At 62.2% G+C, this 21,384-nt stretch overlaps 2 protein-coding genes across 10 annotated transcripts in view; one reads left to right on the forward strand and one right to left on the reverse strand.

The window, feature by feature from the left end:
• The window catches only part of NUP98 (nucleoporin 98 and 96 precursor), a 37,656-nt gene extending 32,606 nt beyond the window's left edge, over positions 1–5,050 (reverse strand). For 2 of the 3 annotated variants that reach the window (XM_080562410.1, XM_080562408.1), the window contains exons 1-6: positions 4,894–5,050; positions 3,030–3,136; positions 2,444–2,545; positions 2,125–2,304; positions 1,234–1,373; positions 130–237 (exon numbers count right to left, since the gene is read on the reverse strand). In XM_080562410.1, the coding sequence (XP_080418536.1) occupies positions 130–237; positions 1,234–1,373; positions 2,125–2,304; positions 2,444–2,545; positions 3,030–3,102 (603 nt within the window). In that variant the 5' untranslated portion in view covers positions 3,103–3,136; positions 4,894–5,050. Of the gene's footprint in view, positions 1–129; positions 238–1,233; positions 1,374–2,124; positions 2,305–2,443; positions 2,546–3,029; positions 3,137–3,957; positions 3,977–4,893 lie in introns of those variants that run through there. The other variant, XM_080562409.1, reaches the window with a different exon arrangement.
• A 205-nt stretch (positions 5,051–5,255) lies between these two features.
• Positions 5,256–21,324, forward strand: PGAP2 (post-GPI attachment to proteins 2). 7 transcript variants are annotated; one of them, XM_080562689.1, is made up of 6 exons: positions 5,262–5,371; positions 5,882–6,056; positions 8,809–9,061; positions 11,921–12,027; positions 19,895–20,003; positions 20,292–21,324. In XM_080562689.1, exons 2-6 carry the CDS (start codon positions 5,892–5,894, stop codon positions 20,420–20,422), a joined length of 765 nt encoding a protein of 254 aa, XP_080418815.1. In that variant the 5' UTR covers positions 5,262–5,371; positions 5,882–5,891; the 3' UTR covers positions 20,423–21,324. The 7 variants fall into 7 exon arrangements, with proteins under 7 accessions (XP_080418812.1, XP_080418815.1, XP_080418813.1 ...); XM_080562688.1 differs by lacking the exon at positions 5,262–5,371 and adding an exon at positions 5,408–5,508; XM_080562690.1 differs by lacking the exon at positions 5,262–5,371 and adding an exon at positions 5,408–5,508 and having other exon boundaries at positions 11,921–12,015.
• The last annotated feature ends 60 nt before the right edge of the window (positions 21,325–21,384 follow it).

Genomic DNA, 21,384 nt, shown 5'->3' on the forward strand with positions numbered 1-21,384 from the left:
GAGGGACACAAATTGAAAGCTGTACTCATTAATGAGCATGCACAATACTTACTATAGTCAAAAAAAACTCTGCTAGAAACAATATTAAATAACAGACAAAATAAACACATTTGAATATTATTGACTGACCTCAAGAGATTTGCTTTCATACTCCTTCATAGCAGTAATGCACTGGTGTTTGGTATTAATGTTAGTGCTAACTCCAGATTTTACCATAGTATCTGTACCTGTTGGTGGCTGCAAGAGAGGAGGTTAAGATATCAAAAATATATCCATATCCAGAGATATACCACATCCAGGTAGCTTGTCACTGATACCACTAGTTTCTGGGCAGACGCTGTAAAAAACTACACTTAGTAGGGGAACCGAAGCAGTACATCAGCATTATCTTACAGCTGGGGCCTCACCCAGCGGTGACGCATGTTCGGTGGCAATCAATAGTGGAATTTACCCCATTACCCTTAAAACAATGCAGTGAAATCATTTCTGCCTTCAACTGGGGAGGCCGAACAAAGTCTGTCCGTTAAATCAGTTTGTACAAGCATCATCCCTCTTCATTTCTAAACTGAACAGGTATTTGGAAAAAGAAAGCCTCTTTCGACAGGTATCAGTTACCCCATTTCCACGACATCTGCTCTTCCAAGCCTCCCTTCATTTTCAACTGCCACAGAACCTTCAGGATGGATTATTCTGCCCTTACTTAAAGGGAACTCATCCAGAAAACACACACAGGGAATCAGTCTTCAACTTTCAGTTAACATTTCCAAAGCCACGCTTATATAAGACTTATATAAGGGGATTACATTTATTTTGGCCCGCATTTGGAACGCTTTAGCCCTTATTGCTGTTAACATTTAGCAGCGATCACCTTGAATTCTGTGACACCTCCTGCCTTCCTGAGAAGGCTCAAACTTAATAGCTGGTTTCTCTCTTCAACTTACATGTAGCAGTAAATCTAGTGAGTCTAGATAGGGCATTACTCCACAGTGCTTGGCAAATTCAGAATAAAAAAAAGTCTAGCTCTTTGGAGTTAAGTGTACGTACTATTTCCACTGCAACAGGGGATATTTTCAAGCTATTTCAGAATACCACATACTTGCACATGAACTAATTTTTGATTTTTTTTAAAAAAAGAAAGCTCAGCAGCCAAGACAGTGCTCTACGCAAAGAACTGCACAACGTAACGTTTCCTATAGTAAACGGGCTGGATTAAGAAGGAAAAACAGAACTTACATTGAACTTAATGGTTGTGCCAGTTGGAGCAGCAGTGAAACTAGTTGGGCCAAAGAGAGAGCCAGATGTACTCCCAAAAGGATTGGAAGTGGTGTTGGTGGTTCCAAAGAGACCGCCACTGCTGGTACTTGTTCCAAAGTCTTTGTAAAAATAAAAACGAGAAGATCAGTACAAGAACAAACTTTAATTTTAAAACTGAAAGTCAAATACTCTATTCAAATTAGAAAGCAGTTTGGAAATGGAAGAAACTGCTAGAGAAAAAATTAGAGCAGTACTGGAGACCTGTAGCCTGTTACTGCACTAAGATCACCCAGATTACCCCCCAGCTCATCACCCCAGGAAACACTAGAATAACCACAGCAGCCAGTTTCATCCTCTTCCTGACAACACCACTACGAAAATGATGTGCACAAAGGGAATCAGTGAAGTTTCTTTTTCTCTTCTCAAAAGTGTCTGCAAATTGTTTCTGCTTCAGGGAATTACAGCAGAGTTTGAGAGGCATTTCGAACATTGTAGTGCCAGAAGCAGAATCAACCACAACTGCCCTACAAGAAGCGGAATAAAAAGCTAAGATCAAGCAGAGCCAAAGGACATTTGAGAGTGGAAAATGCCAGCTGACTACCATTTCAAATAGGCTACAAAATCTGTAGCTGTCATTTTAGCCATGAATTTTGAGCTAACCAGTTTCACATCTGGCTACTGTGGATCACAGTAATGTAACCACACCCTCTGGGAGAAAAGGAAGGGGAACTACACAAAAAAAACCACAAAAACACACACGCTGAAACCCCACATTATCACTTGGATCAGACCCCCACGTATACCCAACGTTCCGCACTTTTCAATCAAACTAAGCAAGCAGCACTTAAGAGACGCAGCAGCTTTACTCACTTCCGAAGCCAGCAGGCTTGTTCTGCGCGAAGGCATTGCTTTGGGATGAGAAGAGCCCTCCACCGGTGCTGGTGGTGCCAAACAGGCTGTTCGACGTCCCAGTTGATGTCCCAAACCCAAAGCCAGTACTTGTGGAGGAGGTGGCTGGCTGATTGAACGTAGTCGAACCAAACAACCCTCCTGAAGACAGAAACAAGCTATTAGTCATTTGCAGTCATTAACTGCTTGGGGTTACTGCTTGCTATGTTTTGCTTTTGTTTTTAAATAACTTCCTTCTTTCAGGAGAGGACTGCGCACTACAGCCGTAACGCTGCAATACCTGGCTTTGTCTGCGTGCTGCCGAAGAGGCCTCCAGTGTTGTTGTTCGACCCGAAGGCTGAGGTGCCAAACGCTCCTCCACTCGTAGTACCAAAGCCAGCATCTGAAACATCAGTGACAGTTTAGAGAACGCATATTCTGAACGTGCAGTAAACGCTGTTACCGTCCTTTTCGCTTGCAAAAAGAAGCCTGTGCCTGACTGCACGCTAGTGAAGCGGCACGCTTAACGCTTGCACAGCTAGAGCAGCAACAGCCTAAAGCCTGGAGACAGCCACTGCGACGCGAGGCAAAGACAGCCAGCTCCGGGCCGCCCTGCAAGCTCTCCACCGCTTGTCACGGCACTCGGGAGCAGGTCGCAACATACCTTGGTTTGTGAGCAACACAAAAAAAGCCAGTAACAGAACTGGGGGGGTTAGACTCGATGATCTCTTGAGGTCCCTTCCAACCCCTCCAACTCTGTGACTCTGTGAACTGATGTGCTGTTTATTCCCCCCAACAACAGGGCAGGTGCGGTGATAAACAGCCTGCTTTAATGCCAAAACCACCTCGCAGTGGAAAACCAGACTCCGAGTTAAGACGTGACTTACTTTGTCCAAAAGTTGAAGTTGTCCCAAAGCCAGTGCTGCCTCCAAACGGAGTTCCGAACGATTTGTTGAACATCTTCAGTAAGTATCAGAGTTTTCTTTATCTAAACCTAGAAAGAAGAATTCAGTTTTTAATTAAAGCTTGACGCGAAAGCTCATTTTTCACCTTCCTTGCTACTGATGTAAGCAAACTAATTGGAATACTTAAGCCCCTAGACACACGAAGGCACGACTTCAGTCACACTACATTTAAAACGGTCAGAGCCCTAAGAGACACAAGCACTAATATTTCAGTAGCACGCTTCCCTCCATCCTTAACTACAGCTAGACTTCATGCACGTCTTACACCCTGAAGTAACATAAACAAAGCTACACTCCCCTGATCACTGTCCTCTCAACAAAACCCTCCTGAACCTCTCTCAGGAACAGCAGTTCCCACATTTCCACTCTATCTGGTCTGCGCCAGGCAACTCGCACACGTTTTTGCTCAGTCACCTGCAGGCCCGGGAGCCCACCCCATCAAACTGCTTCTCTAAAACACACGTGGGGGCTTCACTGCACTGCAGGCGGTTCTCTAACAACCCCAAGGTTTCCCTAAGGAGTTTCCTTTTAAGCCCTACCTCCCAGCCCCTCCACTCACAATGCCAAATAGAAACGCACTGTACGAGAGCTACAGGAACACAGCTTCCCTCAGCTTCCCTTTTGTTGCTCACTGGGCTGCACCAAGACTTTAACTCAAGTTTCTGAACATTTCTCTAAGGTTTTATGCCCTTCAGGCAAGGCCCCGTCTTCCCGCACAGCACCTGCCATTTATTTATGGGTACGTTTGGTAACGCTACTCCACTCCGATCTTTTCCGCAAGTACAAACGCGATGCCAGACCTTTTTCATCAAAAAAAAACAGAGCTGAAATGAAATCACAACAGCTGTACCGCAGCCGAGAGAAATCTGTAGTCCCTTCCTGTACGGGGGTAACCGTGATTCCGTCGCTGACAACGCCACTATGACATAGCAGAGGAGTTCGGCAGGATCAGCTAGGAGGGGACAGCGCAGACCTAGCAGGTTTCCCCACAGAGAAGCGTAAGGCGCGGTGGGCACCAATCCTATTTACAAAGCGCTCCTACTCGTGCCGGGGTAACTCCGGCGCGTAACCACACGCTCGCTTTTAGCGCTACCTTTTTCAGGACTTTTAAGTTCCCCGAAAGCCCAACGCTCCTGCAGCAAACACCTAACGGGCGTGCTCCACGCACGGCAGCGCACCCGAGAGTTGCCAACACGCAGGGAGCCGGGCGTTCAGCGGCGCTCGGCCTCGGAACAACCCCGAGGAAGGGCGATTTCCCAGGGGGTAAGGGAGGCACCACGGGATGCACCCCCCCGGCCTGGGGCTCCCCCGCGCCCCGCTGCCGCCTGCCCTCCGCTCGCCGCCCACCTTCGGGGGCCGCAGCCCCGCGCAGCCCCGACCCCCCCGGCCCGGCACAGCCCGGCAGGACCCGGCCCCGCACAGCCCCGACCCCCCGCGGGCCCGGCAGGACCGGGCCGGGCGCTGCGAGCCCCGCACGCCCCCCCCACACCCTCACCCCAATCCTACCGCCGACCCCCATCACGTAATTAACCACAGCTAATTAACCACCGCTCGTTAATTACAGCCAACCACAGCCGCCCGCAGCCCGGCAGCCCCGCGCCCCCCTCAGGCCCCCCTCAGGCCCCCCTCGGGCCCCCCTCGGGCCCCCCTCGGGCCTCCCCCGGGCCCCCCCCGGGCCCTCGCGGCCCAACGGCCCCGCACCGCCCCGGCCGTGCCCGAGGCCCCGCCCGAGGCCCCGCCCGCCCCCCGGTGGCCGCCCCGGCCCGAGGGGGGACGCGGCGCTTACCGCCGGGAGCGGCCGGGCCCGGCCTGGCCTCGCCGCGCCGCCGCCGCCTGCCGGAGGAGGGAGGGCCGCGGGGAGGAAGCTGCGTCACAGCCCGCTCCGCGCGCGCCTCCCAGCAGCCTCCGCGCCGCCGCCCGCACGCCCCCCATTGGCCGGCCCCGCCCCCGCGCGCCCGCCGACGATTGGCCGCCGCGCTGCGAAAGCGAGGCGGCCCCCGGGGGAAAGGGGGAGGCGCTTGGATTCTATTGGCTGACGGGCAGCCGCGCGCCCGCCCCCGCCCGAGCGCCGGTTGGCTCGCGCCGCCGAAGGGCGGGGCCGGCGCCGCGGAAGGGTCCAGAACAACCCCCCCGCCGCGCTGCGCCACAGCGAGGGCGGAGGGGGCGGGGCTTCTGCCGGACCGACCAATCAGAGAGCGGCGGGGGCGGGGCCTGCCGAGGGGGCGGGGCCGGGCGCGGAGCGGAGCGGAGGGGGCGCGGGGCCGGTGCGTGGGGGCGGGGCGGGGCCGGGCCGGGGGGGGGCCGGGAACGGGGGGGGCTGGGGGGGGGTCTGGCGGGGGGGGCGGTGGGGCACGGCGCGGGGCGGGGGCTGCGGGAACGGAGGGCCGGGAACGGGGATCCGGTAATGGGGAGCTGGGAATGGGGGGTGCGGTAACGGGGCTGTGGTAATGGGGAGCCGGGAACGGGGGGTACGGTAATGGGGGGGCGGTAAGGGGGGGGCGGTAAGGGGGGGGCTGGGAACGGGGGTACGGGAACGGGGGGCCAGGAACAGGGGGCTGGTAATGGGGGTGCAGTGACGGGGGGTGCGGGAGTGGGGGTCCGGTAAGCGGGGGGTTTGGTAATGGGGAGCGGGAACGGGGAACCGGTAATAGGGGGTCCGGAAACGGGGGCCAGTAACGGGGGTGCGGTGACAGGGGGCCGGGAATGGGGGTTGGGAACAGGGTGCAGTAACGGGGCCGGTAACGGGGGTACAGTAACGAGGCCGGTGTCTGCAGGCCCGGCAGCATGCTGCAGGTTCCGCTGCCCCTGGACCGTGACGGGATCCTGCTCCGGCTCCGTTTCACCACGCTGGCCGTGGGCACCGTGTGCTGCCCCCTGTTCGGGTTCCTCTTCTGCGTCACCTGGTCCCTGCTCTTCCACTTCCAGGAGACCACGGCCACCCACTGCGGGGTGAGTGGCACCGCACCGCACCGCACGGCTCGGGGGTGCCTGCGTGGCGCTGGGGGGCCGCGAGCCTCCGCCTCCACCTGAGGTGCGCCGGGACCTCAGGTGTACCTTAAGGTACCTTGTAGGTACCCTATAGGTGCCCTATAGGTGCTTAAGGTACCTTATAGGTACTCTATAGGTCCTTAAGGTACGTTATAGATACTATATAAGTCCTTAAGGTACCTTATAGGTGCCCTATAGGTCCTTAAGGTACCTTATAAATACTCTGTAGGTCCTTAAGGTACATTATGGATACCATATAAGTCCTTAAGGTGCCTTATAGGTACTCTATAGGTCCTTACAGTACCTTGTACGTACTCTATAGGTCCTTAAGGTATGTTATAGATACCATATAAGTTCTTAAGGTACCTTACAGGTACCCTATAGGTCCTTAAGGTACCTTATAGGTATGCTATAGGTCCTTAAGGTACCATATAGGTACCCTATAAGTCCTTAAGGTACCTTATAAATACTCTGTAGGTCCTTAAGGTACATTATGGATACCATATAAGTCCTTAAGGTGCCTTATAGGTACTCTATAGGTCCTTACAGTACCTTGTACGTACTCTATAGGTCCTTAAGGTATGTTATAGATACCATATAAGTTCTTAAGGTACCTTACAGGTACCCTATAGGTCCTTAAGGTACCTTATAGGTATGCTATAGGTCCTTAAGGTACCATATAGGTACCCTATAAGTCCTTAAGGTACCTTATAGGTACCCTATAGGTCCTTAAGATACCTTATACATACCTTATAGTGCCCTATAGATCCTTAAGGTACCTTATAAGTCCTCTGTAGGTCCTTACGGTACATTATAGATACTATATAAGTCCTTAAGGTACCCTATAGGCCCTTAAGGTACCTTATAGGTACCCTATAGGTCCGTAAGGTACCTTATAGATACCTTAAAGGAGGCTGTAGCGAGGTGGGGGTTGGTCTATTCTCCCACGTGCCCGGTGACAGGACGAGGGGGAATGGGCTAAAGTTGCACCAAGGGAGGTTTAGGTTGGATATTGGGAAAAACTTCTTTACTGAAAGGGTTGTTAGGCATTGGGATGGGCTGCCCAGGGAGGTGGTGGAGTCACCATCCCTGGGGGTCTTTAAGAGACGTTCAGATGCAGAGCTCAGTGATATGGTTTAGTGGAGTACTGAGTGTTAGGACAGAGGTTGGACTGGGTGATCTGGGAGGTCTCTTCCCGCCCAGATGGTTCCGGGGTTCTGTGATCCTGCCACGCACGGCGGGGTGACGGAGGCGGGTGGTGGTGAGGAGGCCGTGGGGCAGCGCGGCCCCGGTGCAGATTTGGAGAAACGGGCAGTGTGGACGTGGGCGCTGCCCCCTCCTCACCGACCGGCCGTGGGTTCCTCAAGCAGAATGTAGTCGGCCTGGGGAGCGTCAGTCCCAGGGCTCTGTGGGTTGCTCTGGGCTCCAGGACAGACCGAGCAAGACCCAAACTGGTGACGGTGACAGCAGCAAGGGGACCCTCTTGGGGGGGGACCCTCAGGGAGGACCGGAGGTGCCCATTTCCCAACCTGACCTGCTCCCGAGAGAGGTGGGTGGCCACCAGAGGCCCGTATCAGGGATGTGCCGAGACACTGCCAAGCCTCGTACAGCCCACGGACCGCTAGCCCTGCCCCTCTTCCACGTGGGCACCAGTGAAGCTGTCAAGAGCAGTCCGAGGCGTATCGCGAAGGACCGCAGAGCCCGTGGTGGGCTCTGGAGCCGCAGGCGGGCTTCTCTCCAGTCCTGCTGTCCAAGGAAAGGGCTTTGGGAGGACCGGTAAATCCAGCAGACCGGTGCGTGGTGGTGGGGCAGGTGTCGGAGCCAGGGGCTGGGCCTTTTGGGCCGTGGGACCCCGAGAAACCTGGTCTTTGTGGGCTCAGAAGGGGTCTGCCCCTCAGGGGAGGGGAAGAGCATCTTGGGCTGCAGGCTTGTTGAGCTGGTGCAGAGGGCGTTCAGCCGAGTCCCTGGGCAGGGGGAAGCTCAGACTCCTGGCAGTTGGATGCCAGCACCAGCAGTAGGTCCCAGAGCCAGGAGAAGGACCAGAGGCCAGCAGGAAAGCACCTGGAGGACAGCACGAAGGAATTCCATCCCCTTCATCCGACACGACAACCTAATTAGGGATCCAGCTTAACCGCCTCTACGTGAGCGCGGCAGCGTGCGAAGTAACCGGGGGGAAGTGGAAGTTTTAGCTAGTTGGGCTTTGGCCCTTCTGGTGTTCCCACTGCACGGCGTGACCGGCCAGCTTGATGATCCTCAAAGTCTCTTCCAGCCCGGATGCTTCTGTGACTCTGTGATTCCCTGGAAGCGCGGTCCTGCCTGGGTTACCTCCTGTGGAGCAATCCCAGCTGGCTCGGGACAGCCCTGAGCCGTGCGCTTGTTGTGAGGTCGATGGGTTCCTGCTTTTCCCTTCCTCCCTGAACATCACCTTTGCTGCTGTCCCTATCAATTTCCTCCACTAGGGATGGGCAGCAAAGCCAACCCCCTTCTCCTCTCTCTCCAGCTGTGGGGATGGAGGAGTTTCAGCCCACCGCTGACCGAAGGGAAGGGGCGAGGGCTGGGCACGCGAAGCTGAGGAACCCGAGGGGGTCCCGGAGCTGCGCCCCTGGGGCAGAGCTGGGGCTGGGTGGCCCTGGGGGACGCACCGGGGCTGCTGCGTGCTGCGTGCTGCCCTTCCAGGCTCCCCACGCCTCTCTAAGCTGCTGTATCCCATCAGGTCCCGAACTACCTGCCCTCCATCAGCGCGGCGATCGGCGGCGAGACCCCGCAGCGCTACGTCTGGCGCCTCTGCATCGGGCTGCACTCGGCGCCCCGCTTCCTGGTGGCCGTCGCCTACTGGAACCACTACCAGAGCTGCCACTGCTCCCACCCCCGCTACCCGCGCTTGTGCCACTTCAACCTGCTGCTCAACCTGCTCGAGAACTTCGCCCTCCTCGTGCTGACCTACGTGTCCTCGTCCGAGAACTATGGTAGGTGTCTCCTCCCACGCCGGGCTCTGCGGAGCTCTGCGTCCCGAGGGCGCTTTGCAGGTGGGCAGCTCAGAGAAACGAAGGTGGTAAAACAAAGAGGTTCTGTGAACGTTGGGGTTTAGATGGGGAAGTTGCATCCAGCGTGCGGATAGCCCTGTTCTTCCTGGAACTCTTGGGGCTGATGAGTGGCTGAAACCATAGGCGGGGTTTTTGTGCCCAGCATTTACTGCTTGGTTCCTCCCGTGCTGGGGCCGTGCTCGACGCCTCTCGTCGTGGCTGAGCAAAGAGAGACCAACGCCCGTTGCTGCTACCAGCACCGCCTCCACACCTGAACTTTGGCTCTGAGCCGGCTTCAGCCTGAAGTCTCTCGTAGCAGCATTTCAAGCACCCTCCCACAAAAATGTTTGGGCGAAACTCCCTGTGTCGGCCTCGGGGCAAAATCAGAATCTTTCAGGTTAAATCAGCACAAAATAGGATGGTGCTAGGCTAGGAAACACCGTTCAGGAAGGGAAAGGGAAGGGAAAGGAAAAGTCCTTTTTCCCACACGGTCTGATCAGAAACGAATCTGAAAGCTGGTGGCACCAGCAGCTGCTCGGTCCTGGGCTACAGAGGCGGTGCCGGGGTTGGTGCACGAGGACTCGCGTCGGGTCAGCAAGGTGGTGCTGTTGCAGAGGAAACCAAGCCACTTCTGGGACTTGCAGCAGCAGCAGCAGCAGCGTGCTGTGCCCGCGAGCTGTGTCGGCTGCTCTGCGCTCAGCTGGGTGACGAGGGTGAATAAATCCCGCGTCCAGCCGCGGGACCGCGCTCAGGGGTTGCAGTCACAGAGCGCTGCAGAGAGAAAGGCCGGAGCGGGTGGGTTTGGAGCAGGGCTGGTGAGGGGGAGCCGGCAGCAGAGGTTTGTCTGCTTGCAGGAAGGGGATGTGGGGCGCAGCTGATCTCGTGCTGGGGGGATCTGCCTGCTCACAGGGGTGAGGGAAGCTCCCTCCGAGGATAGGTGCAGTGGGTCAGGAAGCCCTTTGGTTGCCTTTCGAAATGGGCCCCCCCGGCACTGCCGTGACCGTGCCTGTGGGGCTGAGCAGGTCCAGGACCCAGGCTGCTCGTGCCCCACAGGGCCGTCGGGGCCCGGAACAGAGCCCTGCAGGTGCGTCCTGGTTTCTTGCCAGGTGGTTGTTCGGAGACGTTGCGTCCTGCACACCAGAAGGACGTGGTTCCACTGCTGTCGTGGAAAACCAACCGGCCGGTGCATGAAGCACAGCACTTCAGGCTGCTGAGACAGCTGGCAGCTCGGTGCCAGCTTGTTTCCCTGCTCGCAGATGCTGCCCTGTGTTTTGCAGCGCAGCGGTTGATTTCTCTGCTCCTCACCCGGCAGTCGTGCCCAGAGCAGCCCATCCTGGGGCTCTCACATGCTGGACGTCAGCCCCATAACGCCTCCCACCAGCCGGGCGCTCACTGGCTTAACCTGGGCCTTCCCCAGTCAGCCTGTGGCATTGGGGCCAGGAAAGGAGCCCAAGGACTTCCCCGGGATGCTCCAAGACTGCCCCGTCCGAGCCGCACGCTGCACCAGGGTTCGAGCAGACCCTTCCTCCAGTCCTGTTCACGGGCGTTCGCTCCCCGTGGGGAGCGCAGCACGGGGCTGGTGTGAGCTCGCCAACAGCTCCGCGTGCTGCGAATCCCGGTGCTCTGGGGATGGAAGCCTCTGGCAGACGGAGGTCTGTGGCCCTGGGGCTTTCTGCCCAGCTCCCTGCCCTCTTCCCCTGCCGCTGCCCCCTGCGAGGCATCCCGGCACCACCCTGCGCCTCGGGCAGCAGTGAGGAAGAGGAGGCTGCGGTGCAGCAGAGGAAGGGCAGAAGCCGCGCTGAAAGCTGAGGCCAGCCCAGCCTCGCAGCTCCTCATTGCAGCTCCTCAGGTCTGTAGGGAAAGCTTCGGAGCTGCAGGAGGAGGGCACGGGTTATCCCCCCCTGCAGGCGCTGCTCGCAGCCCCACCTCCGAGAGCTCCTTCCCACCGCTGCTCCCCTTCCTCTGCAGCTGGGATGAGAGGGAAGGGGGGGCGTGTTTTATGGCTGGGTGTCTTGGTTGTGAACTCAGCCTGTGGGCTCAGTTCCTGGAGAAAAGGCCGGGAAACTTTTATTTTATTTAGTTCCTGGAGAAAAGGCCAAGGAACTTGTTTTATTTATTTTTTTTTCATAGAAACACCCCTTTAAAAATCTCTCACCTGGGAGTGCTGGGGTCTGTGTGTGGCTTTGGGGGTCTGCGAGCTGCTTCAGTTCAGAGCTCCGGCCAGCTGCGTTTCCAGCCTGGCAAGTCGGTGTCAGCTCGGTGACGCGGGGTGGCCTCGGTGCCGGTGACAGCAGTTAGCGGCCGGGTTGAATGCAGGAGGCCGGCTCCCTTTCCGGACCCCAGGCTGTCTCACTGCACACCTCCCTCCGTGCCTCGGTTCCCCCGTCCCTCCCAGGAGCGCTAAAGGTGATGCTGAGCCGCTCCCCAGGGCGCCTGCAGCTTGCAGCCACGCGCAGCTCGAGGCTCCTCGCCTCGGGGCTGAGCCCTCCTGCACACATGGTGCCTGCTGCGAGGTGCCCGTCCCACGCCTGCCCCGGGCTTAGAGGGAGCCACGAGGACAGATCCCTTTGCTGCCAGCTCTCCCTCCCCCTTCTCGGCACGGCTGCCGCGACGCTGTGCTGTCCTGTCGAGGCTCCTCGGCCGCTGCTCGCCCTTGGCACAGCATCCCCGGGGCACGGGGGCCGCCAGCAGGGCCGTGCCCAGCGGCCCTTTGCCCTCTCAAAGCCCTGTCCCTTCCCCCTGTGCTCTCAGCTCACTTCCGTGCCCAGATTTAACAGGAAACCTGTTGTCTCGTTGATTCAGCAATCCACGAAAATGCCTTCATCGTCTTTATCACGTCGGCTCTGGGCCACATGCTCCTGACGTGCATCCTCTGGAGGATGACTAAGAAACACACAGTAAGTCCCGAGGTACAGACACTTTCCTTTCTTCTCTGCGCGCTGCGCTCGGGGCCGGGGCTCTCGGCTGGCGGTGGCAGGGCTTCACCTGTACCTCACTTTGAAATAACCCTAACCGGGTGGGAAAACCCTTAACGTGGGAGTGAAAGGGGCTGAAGGGAGGGCGGCCACCAAAACCCACGATTTGGTCCCATTTACTGAAACAAACCGGGGAGGGATGTCTTCATTTCCTTCTCTCTCGTTTTCACACGGAGCTGACACCTGAAGTGCCACCCGGCCCGTGTCCCCCGGGGTCTGCCCTGCCTGAGGGTGCCCGTTTGGGGCCCTGCCGGGGCGCAGTGACCCTGCTGCTCCTGCCAGCGGGGGCGGCTGCGGCAGCGGGACGCAGGCACCGTGCAAGCCCTCTGCTCCGGGGAGGAGCTGCCCCGAGGGCTCCTGTCGGTCCTGCCGAGCGGGATGGCCGTGGGTCTTGTTGTCCAGGGGGGCCGTGGGCTCGGGGGCCCCCCTGGCCAGGCAGAGAGCCAGGCTTCTGGCTCCGTCACCTGGACGCGGCTCTAGCTGGCGCCCCGTCGGTTCCGCAGCGTGCCACGAGCGGCAGCACAGGACGGGCGGCTCAGCGGTGCGAGCGCTCCGTCTGCCTGCACGCAGCTCTGCCTGGGGCCCCGGCTCTCTGCGCTTTCCCTCCCCGCCCTGCTGCCCCTGTCCTGCCCTCCCTGCCCCAGGTTCCAGCAGCGCTGGGCAGCAGGTCCCCGGGCTGTGCCGCGCAGGGCCGGCGGTGGCCTCGCAAAGCAGAACTGGGTGAAGCCCCGCGGGACGTGTGCGCACCGCTTTGTCCTGGGGCTGGGGAGCTGGCGGGGGGTGGGAGCACACGTCTGCCAAGTGAGGGCGTGCGGAGCAGGATGGGCGCTGTGCCTGGGGCTGGCACGGACAGTCGCAGAGCGTGCTTCAGTAGGGCTCCCGCTTCATCACATCCATTTGTCCTCCCCTTCCGACAGTTCACCGAGCCTGTGTGGCTGCTGGCTTGTTTTGGGCACCCGGGGAAGCAGCGTCCAGCGCTTGTGCTTGGCTGCAGGCTGCACCACGGAAGGGGCTTCTGAGGCTCCCAGGGCGCTGGGGCACGTGCGGGTCTCGGAGGCGGGCAGGGGACGGGGGTGCGCCTCGGATCTGCCCCAACAGGGTGGTGTTCGCGTGGTCAGCGGCGTCTGCCGACCGACCTCAGCGGGTCTTGGGGGGGCCGCACGCTGCTGCTGCCCGGGCTAAGAACAGGCAGAAGGCTGTGGCCGTTGCTCTGCGGCCGTGGCAGCGGTTTGCCAAGCCAGGTGGCTTCGCCGTGCTTGTGGTCTGGTGGCGGGACAGAGCGTGGGCGACAGGAGCCCCGGGGCAGTGCGCTGCAAAGGGAGCAGCAGGCGTGCGGAAATCACCCCTCGGCTTCCCAGTAGCTTCCTCTATTTATTCTTTTTTTGTTTGCTTTCCCTGTTTTTGCACCCCCTGCGCCTCTCCCTCGCAGTCCTGCAGCTCAGACGAGGGCTCCCCGGGCAGCATGTGCCAACAGGCCGCGCGCGCCTGCAGGCGTGACAGCGCCGTAACACCAAGTCCAGCTCGCGGCGCAGTGGCAGCAGCGCTCGTCCTACTGCTGGCTCACGGGAGCACCGGCTCGGATGCGGGCTGTGAGCTCGGTGCACGTTCCCGTGCCACGCCGGAGCACGCGCTCGGTGCCTCGGCACACCCGGCCGCGTGTCCCTGCCACACGGCAGCGCGGCTGTGGGGAGGGTGAGGGCGAGCAACCTGCCAGTAGGCGGCCGACTTCTGTCTGCTGATCTCCGGGGGGGTGTCTCTGAACTCTGTGCTGGGAAACGCGGGGACCAAAGTCCTGGCACCAGCCCGAGGTGCCCCGCTGCCGTCTGGCAGCACTTCTGCCCGTGGGTTGTCCTCCGGCAGCGTCGCCCCGGGGCCGTTCCTCTCCTTGCCAGGAGGCTGGCACAGCGAGCAGAGGTGTCCTTTCTGCCCAGAGCCCCCCTCCCATGGCTGCACCCCTGCATCCCCTGCATCTGAAGGGGCTGTGAGGTGTGGGGAGCACCCTGCGCCCGCAGAGCTTACGGGCTCCGCGTGCCTCGGCTGCTCGTCCTCGCTGCCGTCCGCTCCCCGAGGCTGCAGGGCTCGAGCCGAGCCTGCGGTCAGCGCGCGGGGCCGGGTCTTGGTGTGTGCCCAGCCCAGCGCCGGGCCACGTGCGAGCGGCCCCGGGTGGCCCCGCTGGAGCAGGGCTTGAAGCAGGTGGCACAAAGTTCACAGACACCCCCCTGGAGATCAGCAGACCCGGAGCTGCCTGAGCAGCGTGGGGGCAGCGCCCAGCGGCTCTGGGTTGGTCGTAAGAGGCCCCAGGCTCTCCCCCTGGACAGGATGAGACTCGGAGCTCAGCACCCAGAGCTGTGGGTGCAGAGGAGGCAGCACAGCCCAGGACCCCAGGAAACCTGGCCCCGAGCCCGGGCTGGTTTCGAGGGGGCTGCGGGGCCGCCTGTCAGCAGATGGTGCTGTCGCCCGGGGAGCGAGGTCCTCTGAAAAAGAAAGTGCGTGTGCGACGGAAAAGCTCTCGCATTAAACCCTTCTGGAAGCAGCGGGTCCAGGCCTGAGCCCGCGGCTGGGGGAGGCCCCCCCAGGGAGCTGCCCCTCCGCAGGGCGGCTCTGGCGCCCCGTCGGCACCCCCAAAACGCAGCCGGGGCTCTGCCGTGAGTCGCTCTCATCTGGCCCCCCCATCTCCGGGCCGGGCAAAATTATGTGGGGTTTGTCCTGCTGCTCGACTTCCCTGGGCTCGTCCCATGGCCCCAGTGCGAGCCTGGGGGCTGTGCTCGGGGCCACGAGGCGAGCACGGGGCCATGCCAGGGGCCGCTGCGGGCATGGTGCCGGTGCCACATCCTCCTCGCCCCGCGCCGTGCGGCCAGCGGGGACTGCCCGGCCCAGCAGGGAGAGGTGCGGCAGCCGCTGAGCTGGCCGGATTGTGCCGGGCGCTGGGAGCCTCGCGGGGTTATTTTAGGGGAGAGCACGGGCTGTCTGTTCTCGCAGGGAAAGCTAGGGGTGCCCGGGAACGGCCCTGGTGGTGCCTCGGAGCCAGGCTCCGGCTCACTTCGCCTCGGTCGCGGGGCAGTTTGTTCACCTCTGCCATCCCCCAGCCCTGGAGCAGGAGCAGCGTCTGCGCCCCGGAGTCCTCGTGCCTCGTCCTGGGGAGAACTTTCCAACAGCCACCAGGAGCGGGCCGAATGTCGGGCAGCTCTCCTGCACAGGACCCGCACTGCAGGGATGCTCCTGGCCACCCCCGTGTGCAGCCCCGCCGCGGCCGCCGCGTTTCTTCCAGCCCCTTGCCCGGCCTCGTCTCAGAGGCTCCGAGCAGAGGCGCTTCCCCCACCCGCTGCCAGGGCGCTGCTCTAGGGCTCGGCTGGTGACGAAACGTCCCCTCTGCTGCTCCCGGGAACCATTCCCTGCAGAGGGCAGGTCCCCGGGAGCGAGGGATGGGGCTCCTGGCAGCGTGAGCCCCGTGCCCTGGCCCACCTGCGGCTGGGGAAGGCACCAGAGCTCCCCGACCGAGCTCGGGCTGAGCCTGGGGCCGTTTCTGGGCCAGGTCCCCGCGCTGTCCCATCCCGCAGGAGGGCGCAGAGCCGCAGCACGGCGGCACCGGGGCCCTTTGCTGGAGGCCCTGAAGCTGCCGGGCTGCGCTGGGGTGAGCACGTGTGTGACAGGAATCGGTGTTGCAAAAGCCTCGCACTCCCCAGGGCGCGTGTCGCAACCGCCTGCCGCAAGGGCAGGAAGGTGCTGGGGAACTGGCTCGCAATGGGGAAGCGCAGACGGTTTCCAGCTGCAGAGGACGAGAGAAAGGAAAATAGAGCTCTGCAAGAGGGGGGGAAAGGAAAGCAGGCAGGGAGGAGGAGGGGAAGGGGCACCAGATGGGCGCTCGGGGGGAGAAGGAACACACAGAGCCTCCCGTGGGTGGCACCCCGCGCACGCCTGGCACATCGCTGCGGCCGCTCCCCAGCGCAGCCCCTGCTCCGGGCCAGCTGCAGGCCCCCGCAGCCCCGTGCCACGGGGAGCAGCGCAGCCGGGCAGCCTGGTTTCACTTCTTGTTTGCAAACACAGTTCTCCTCTTCCCCGGCAGCTGGCGTCACCCTCGTCTGCGTTCCGGCCCGGAGACACGCATGCACGCGTGCAGCGGCCGGGCGCGGGGGCCGTGCCGCGCTGTGCCTCCGCGCCGTGCCGTGCCACCCCGCTGTGCCGAGCCGTGCCGTGCCGTGCCAAACTGCCAGCCCCTCGGGAGCTGAGCCGCGAGCGGGGTCCGTGAGCACGCGTGGTTTCAGCCCAGCTCCTCGCCAGCGATCGCCTGCAGCGCGGCGACAGCGGCCCGCGGCGGTGGCTCACCCGAGGCCGCTATAAATATCCCGGCGCTCGGCTCGCGCTGCTGGAGCCGCTCGGCTTCGCGTTCACCGCAGGGAAGCCAGAAGCGCTCTCGGGGGCGAGCTGGGCCGGCGTGCAGCACGTAGCCCCCGGGAAGGGCCGGCTCCCAGCGCAGAGAGGGTCTCTGGAAAACCCGAGCCCCCTGCGTGGGATGCGGCTGGGACTGGCGCTTGGTCTGCGCGTGGAACGTTGACGCGTTTTGGACTAATTCACCTTTGCCCTCCTGTGGCACGTCCCCGTGGGGCACTGAGGCATAAACCCCGCAGGGACCCCCCCCGGAGGTGGTGGAGGAGCAGGCAGGATGCGTGCCTCCTGCTGCCCGTCCCGCAGCTCCACGGCTGGGGCTCGCGGTGCGGGGCGCTCCCCAGGAGGGGAAGGGGCGGCTGGGGGCTGTCCGTGGGCTCTGCACGGGGCACGGGGCACGGGGCCATGCCCCTCCACGCTGGTGGGTGCAGCCAGTGCCGTTTTGTCCTCCTGTCCCCCGCTGTCTGCCTCCCGCTCCTGACTCACCTTCGCGTGCACGGGGCAGTGTGCTGCAGCTCAGAGCCTGCAAGCGGCGGCTCTAAATATAACGCGCCTGTGGTTTGCTGGGCCAGACGCGCGTCCCAGTGCAGAGGGCTGGCTCAGGGAGCCGTGCGCGTGGGGAGCAGCGTGCACGGGTCAGGGGCCGGGTCCACCAGGAAGCACGAAGTCCTGGTTTCCATCGATGCGCTGCACCATGCCGGTGCCGGTGCCGGGACAGGGACAGGGACAGCGGTCTCCATGGCCATGCTGTCAGGCCGTCCTGCCGGGCTCAGCACGTATCCTGAGCTCGTCCCACGTCCCTGGGACTGCCTTGTCCCTCTTGTCGCCCACCTGCAGCTGGAGCACGGGCTGTGAGGGGCTGCCTCAGGCTCCTGCTTGGAGCTCCTGCACCCCCCTGGGTGCTGCCTGGGCCCCCCCTGCCCTCCAGAGCTGTCTGCCCTGCGGCTTAGCTCGGCTTTTCCCTGCAGCGGGGGGGTGAGACTCTGGGCTGAGCCCGTCCCGAGGAAGGATTATAGAGAAAAACAGCTAATTAGGTGCTGCCCGGGGCAGAATTAATCCTCAGTGCCAGGGCACGTGAAGCTCAGCCCCGTACCCTGCAGCTCTGCGCCTGCGGCACCGTTCCCGTCCCAGCTCTTGGCCGCCAAGTCCTGGGGGCACTTGAAGGAACCTGGCAGTGCCGTAATCCCGCTGCGAGCAGCGCCTTCCTGCAGGGCTTGTCCTCGGGGGCTGGGGGGATGGAGCGCGGGGAGGTGCTGCGTGACGCAGTGCATGAGGGTGGAGGGGTTCAGCGCTGCGTGGTGCCACGGGGTGCAGCGCAGCACCACCAGGTGCAGAGTCATGCACTGGACGTGGTGCAGTGCAGCTCAGTGAAGCAGTGCAGCATGGTGCAGTGCAGCACGGTTCCCCGAGGTGTGGTGCAGTGCCAAGTGCTGCCATGCAGCGCAGCACGGTGCAACAAGGTGCAACAAGGTGCAGCACAGCACGGTGTCACGAGGTGCGGTGTGGTGCCATGAGGTGCGGTGCAGTGCCCTGTGTTGCTGTGCAGCAGAGCACAGTGCCACGAGGTGTGGTGTGGTGCCACAAGGTGTGGAGCAATGCCACATGCTGCCATGCAGTGCAGCACAGTGCCACAAGCTGCAACAAGGTGCAGCACAGCACGGTGCCACAAGGTGCGGCGCGGTGCAGTGCAGGACAGTGCCACGAGGTACGGTGCGGTGCCACGAGGTGTGTTGCAGTGCCACGTGCTGCCATGCAGCACAGCAGGGTGCCATGAGGCGCAGCACAGTGCCACAAGGTGCAGTGCAGTGCCATGTGCTGCCATGCAGCGCAGCATGGTGCCATGCAGTGCAGCATGGTGCCACAAAGTGCAGCGTGGTGCAGTGCACCATGGTGCCACGAGGTGCGGTGCAGGACAGTGCCACGAGGTGCGGTGCAGTGCCACGAGGTGCGGTGGGGTGCCATGTGCTGCCTTGCAGTGCAGCACAGTGCCGTGAGGTGTGGCACGGAGCAGTGCACCACCGTGTAACGAGGTGCGGTGCAGTGCCACGAGTTGCGGTGCAGTGCCACATGCTGCCATGCGGTGCAGCACGGTGCCACGAGGCGCCGCACGGCGCAGTGCAGCACGGTACCACGAAGTGCGGCGTGGTGCCTCGAGGTGTGGTGCAGTGCCGCATGCTGCCGTGCAGTGCAGCACGGTGCCATGAGGCGCAGCACGGCGCAGTGCAGCACGGTACCACGAGGTGCGGCGTGGTGCCTCGAGGTGTGGTGCAGTGCCGCATGCTGCCGTGCAGCGCAGCACGGTGCCACGAGGCGCAGCACGCTGCAGAGCAGCCCGGCGCGCTGTACAGCCTGACGCAGCGCCACGGGGTGCAGCTCAGCGCGATGTGGTGCAGCGAGGCGCAGTGCCGCGGGGCGCGGTGCTGCGCGGGCGCAGCGCAGGAGCCAGAGAGCGGGGCACTGCCGCTCACCTTGCTGAGACGAGCGGGGCTCCGCCGCTGCCTCTGGCGTGCGACTGTTTCCGCTGCCGTGGGACCTGGATGAAAACAAGGCTGTGCCGTGACCCGCTTTTCCGGTGCGAAACTTTGCATAACGTGGCCATGGGCCCGTGCGCTGCCTGCTGCCGAGCACCGGCTGGCACCGCCGTGCTCCACCCCGCGCCGCCCAGCGCACCCCCAGCTCCTCGCCCTGTGCTCCCGGTGGGCGAGCGGGGCCGGCGCAAGGGGGGCGGCCGTGGGGCGTTGGGGAGCGCCGGGAGGCGTCGGGCTGAGCTCCCCGAGCCCCCAGATGGCAGCCGTAACCGCGAGGCCGCCCTTCCTCTCTGGGTTTTCCTCCCCGCCGCAACCTGTTTGTGCTCAGGGCGGCGGGCTGAGCCTGCAGGCGCGCTTTCGGTGGGGTAATGGAAAGAGTGATGGGGCAATTTAAATTTTCCTTATTCTCAGCAGTCCCTGAAAATGGAGTTTTTGTCTCACGTGAAACATCAGGCGAGAGGAAAATTCCCCTCCCACTCAGCAGCAGGAATAACAACCAGGGCCCGGGGGGCCGTGGGTGGCATCCCCGTGTCCTCCGCCCGGGTCCAACCCTGATGCTGGTGCTCACCAGGGACGCGTGCCCGAGCCCTGCTGCGGCTCGTGCGGTGCCTCCCACGCGGCACCGGCTGCCCACGCAGGTGAATTCCCCACATCTGGGGCCGGAGGATCCGTGTCTGGTTCTGCCATTGCCCCTACCCTGGCTGCCAGTGTGAGCTCTGCTGCAGGCACTGTTCCCAGCAGTGCCGGGGCACGGTGCAGTGCAGGGGGCTGGTGGGGTCTGCCCATGTCCCATGTCCCCACGGTGCCACGTGCGCCGTGACGGGGACGGATCCAGCACCGGGGCCGTGCGGGCGGCCAGGCTGTGAGCAGGTGCCCTCGGTCTCTTCCAGGAGCGCAAGTCGTACAAGTGGAAGCAGCTGCTCTTCTTCTTTACCTTCATCACCTTCGCGTTTGCCGTGTGTGTCTACTTCCACCACAACTGGTACTGCGGGCCTGGAGGTACGGACGTGCGCCTCTGTGCCGCTTGGCCGTGCCGGGGCGCGGGGAAGGGGCCGGGGTCACCCCGCTCAGAGGGGCTGTGGCACAGCAGGAGCCCTCACGTGGGATGGTGCCCAGCCGCCCTTCTCCTCCCCTCCTCTGCCCTGCATCTGGCTGAGGCCCGGCACCGAGCCCCTGCCCCGCGTCCTTGCAGCCCTGGGACCTGTCCCCAAGAGGTCCCCAAGGTTTGGGGGCAAATCCGGCCGCAGGGCGGCACTTCCCACTAACCCACTGTGTTTCCTCTGCCAGTTTACACCATCTTTGCTTTCCTGGAGTACCTGGTTGTCCTCTCCAACATGGCCTTCCACATGACTGCCTTCTGGGACTTCAGCAACAAGGAGCTGGTGGTGAGCTCCATGCTGGAAGACAAGCACTTCTAGCCGGGCCCTGCACGCCGCCGGGCGCGTCGCCCGTCCCGGAGCCGGCCGCAGGCGCCCTGGACCGGTGCTGAGCCGTGCCGTGGGTGCAGTCTGCAGCCCCTGCCCGGCGGGGCTGTGGGCGAGGGGTTTGTGCCTGCCGGTAGCCGGGGCTCTCCCGTGGAGGCGCTGGCCCCGCGGCGGGGACGGGAAGCCGAGCCCCTTCCCTCTCCCGGCTGCGCTGCGGCTCTCGGGGCAGAGCCCCCCCTGCTGCCGCAGACATCTCCGTGTCCTGGGCTCCACGTGTTGGTCCCTGCCCATGGCCAGAGCTCTCATACACAGGGGACATGGGGACCCGCGTGGCCCAGGCTCCCTGCCCCAGCTCCCTCCTGGCCTTGGGACGCAGGGGGGGGCAGGCGAGGGGGCAGGCGGCTGCTGCCTGGTTCTTTGGAGGGTCCTTTCCTTGCCCCACGCTCCAGCTGGGTGGCCTCATGGTTTCTCCTCCGGGCTGGGAGAACTTTGTCGGGGGACCCTTGGCCAAGATCTCCAACAAGGGCTCATGGCCCAGAGGGGGGCTGCGAAGCTTAAGGGCGCCCCCCACCCCGTGTCTCTCCAGTCGCACCCCCAGAACTGAGCAGCGCGAACACTGCAGGGCTGGGGCAGAGCTGGGCACAAGCTGCAGAGGCTGGGGCTGAGCCGGGCCCCTCGGAGCCCCGGCGCTGCGATGGGGCAAAGCCGCCCCGGGCCGAGCTGGAGGGGCCCCGGCCGGGGTCCCGGCGGGGCAGGGCAGCCCCCCGCACGTCTCCACCCGTGCGTGCCCCGCCGCACCGGGTTCCACCCATCCCCCTGCCTGCATGCGCGTGGCGTGGCACCTCCCAGCAGCGTGTTCTCGTTGGTTTTGAGGATGAAATAAAGCACTGAATATTTTTGTGAGCTCTCTGCCTCCTCACTGCCCTCCCTCCTCCTCTTCCTCACCTGACCATCAC

The sequence above is a fragment of the Anser brachyrhynchus genome (genome assembly GCF_964034855.1).
Source record: "Anser brachyrhynchus genome assembly, chromosome: 1".
NCBI classification, from domain to species: Eukaryota; Metazoa; Chordata; class Aves; order Anseriformes; family Anatidae; genus Anser; species Anser brachyrhynchus.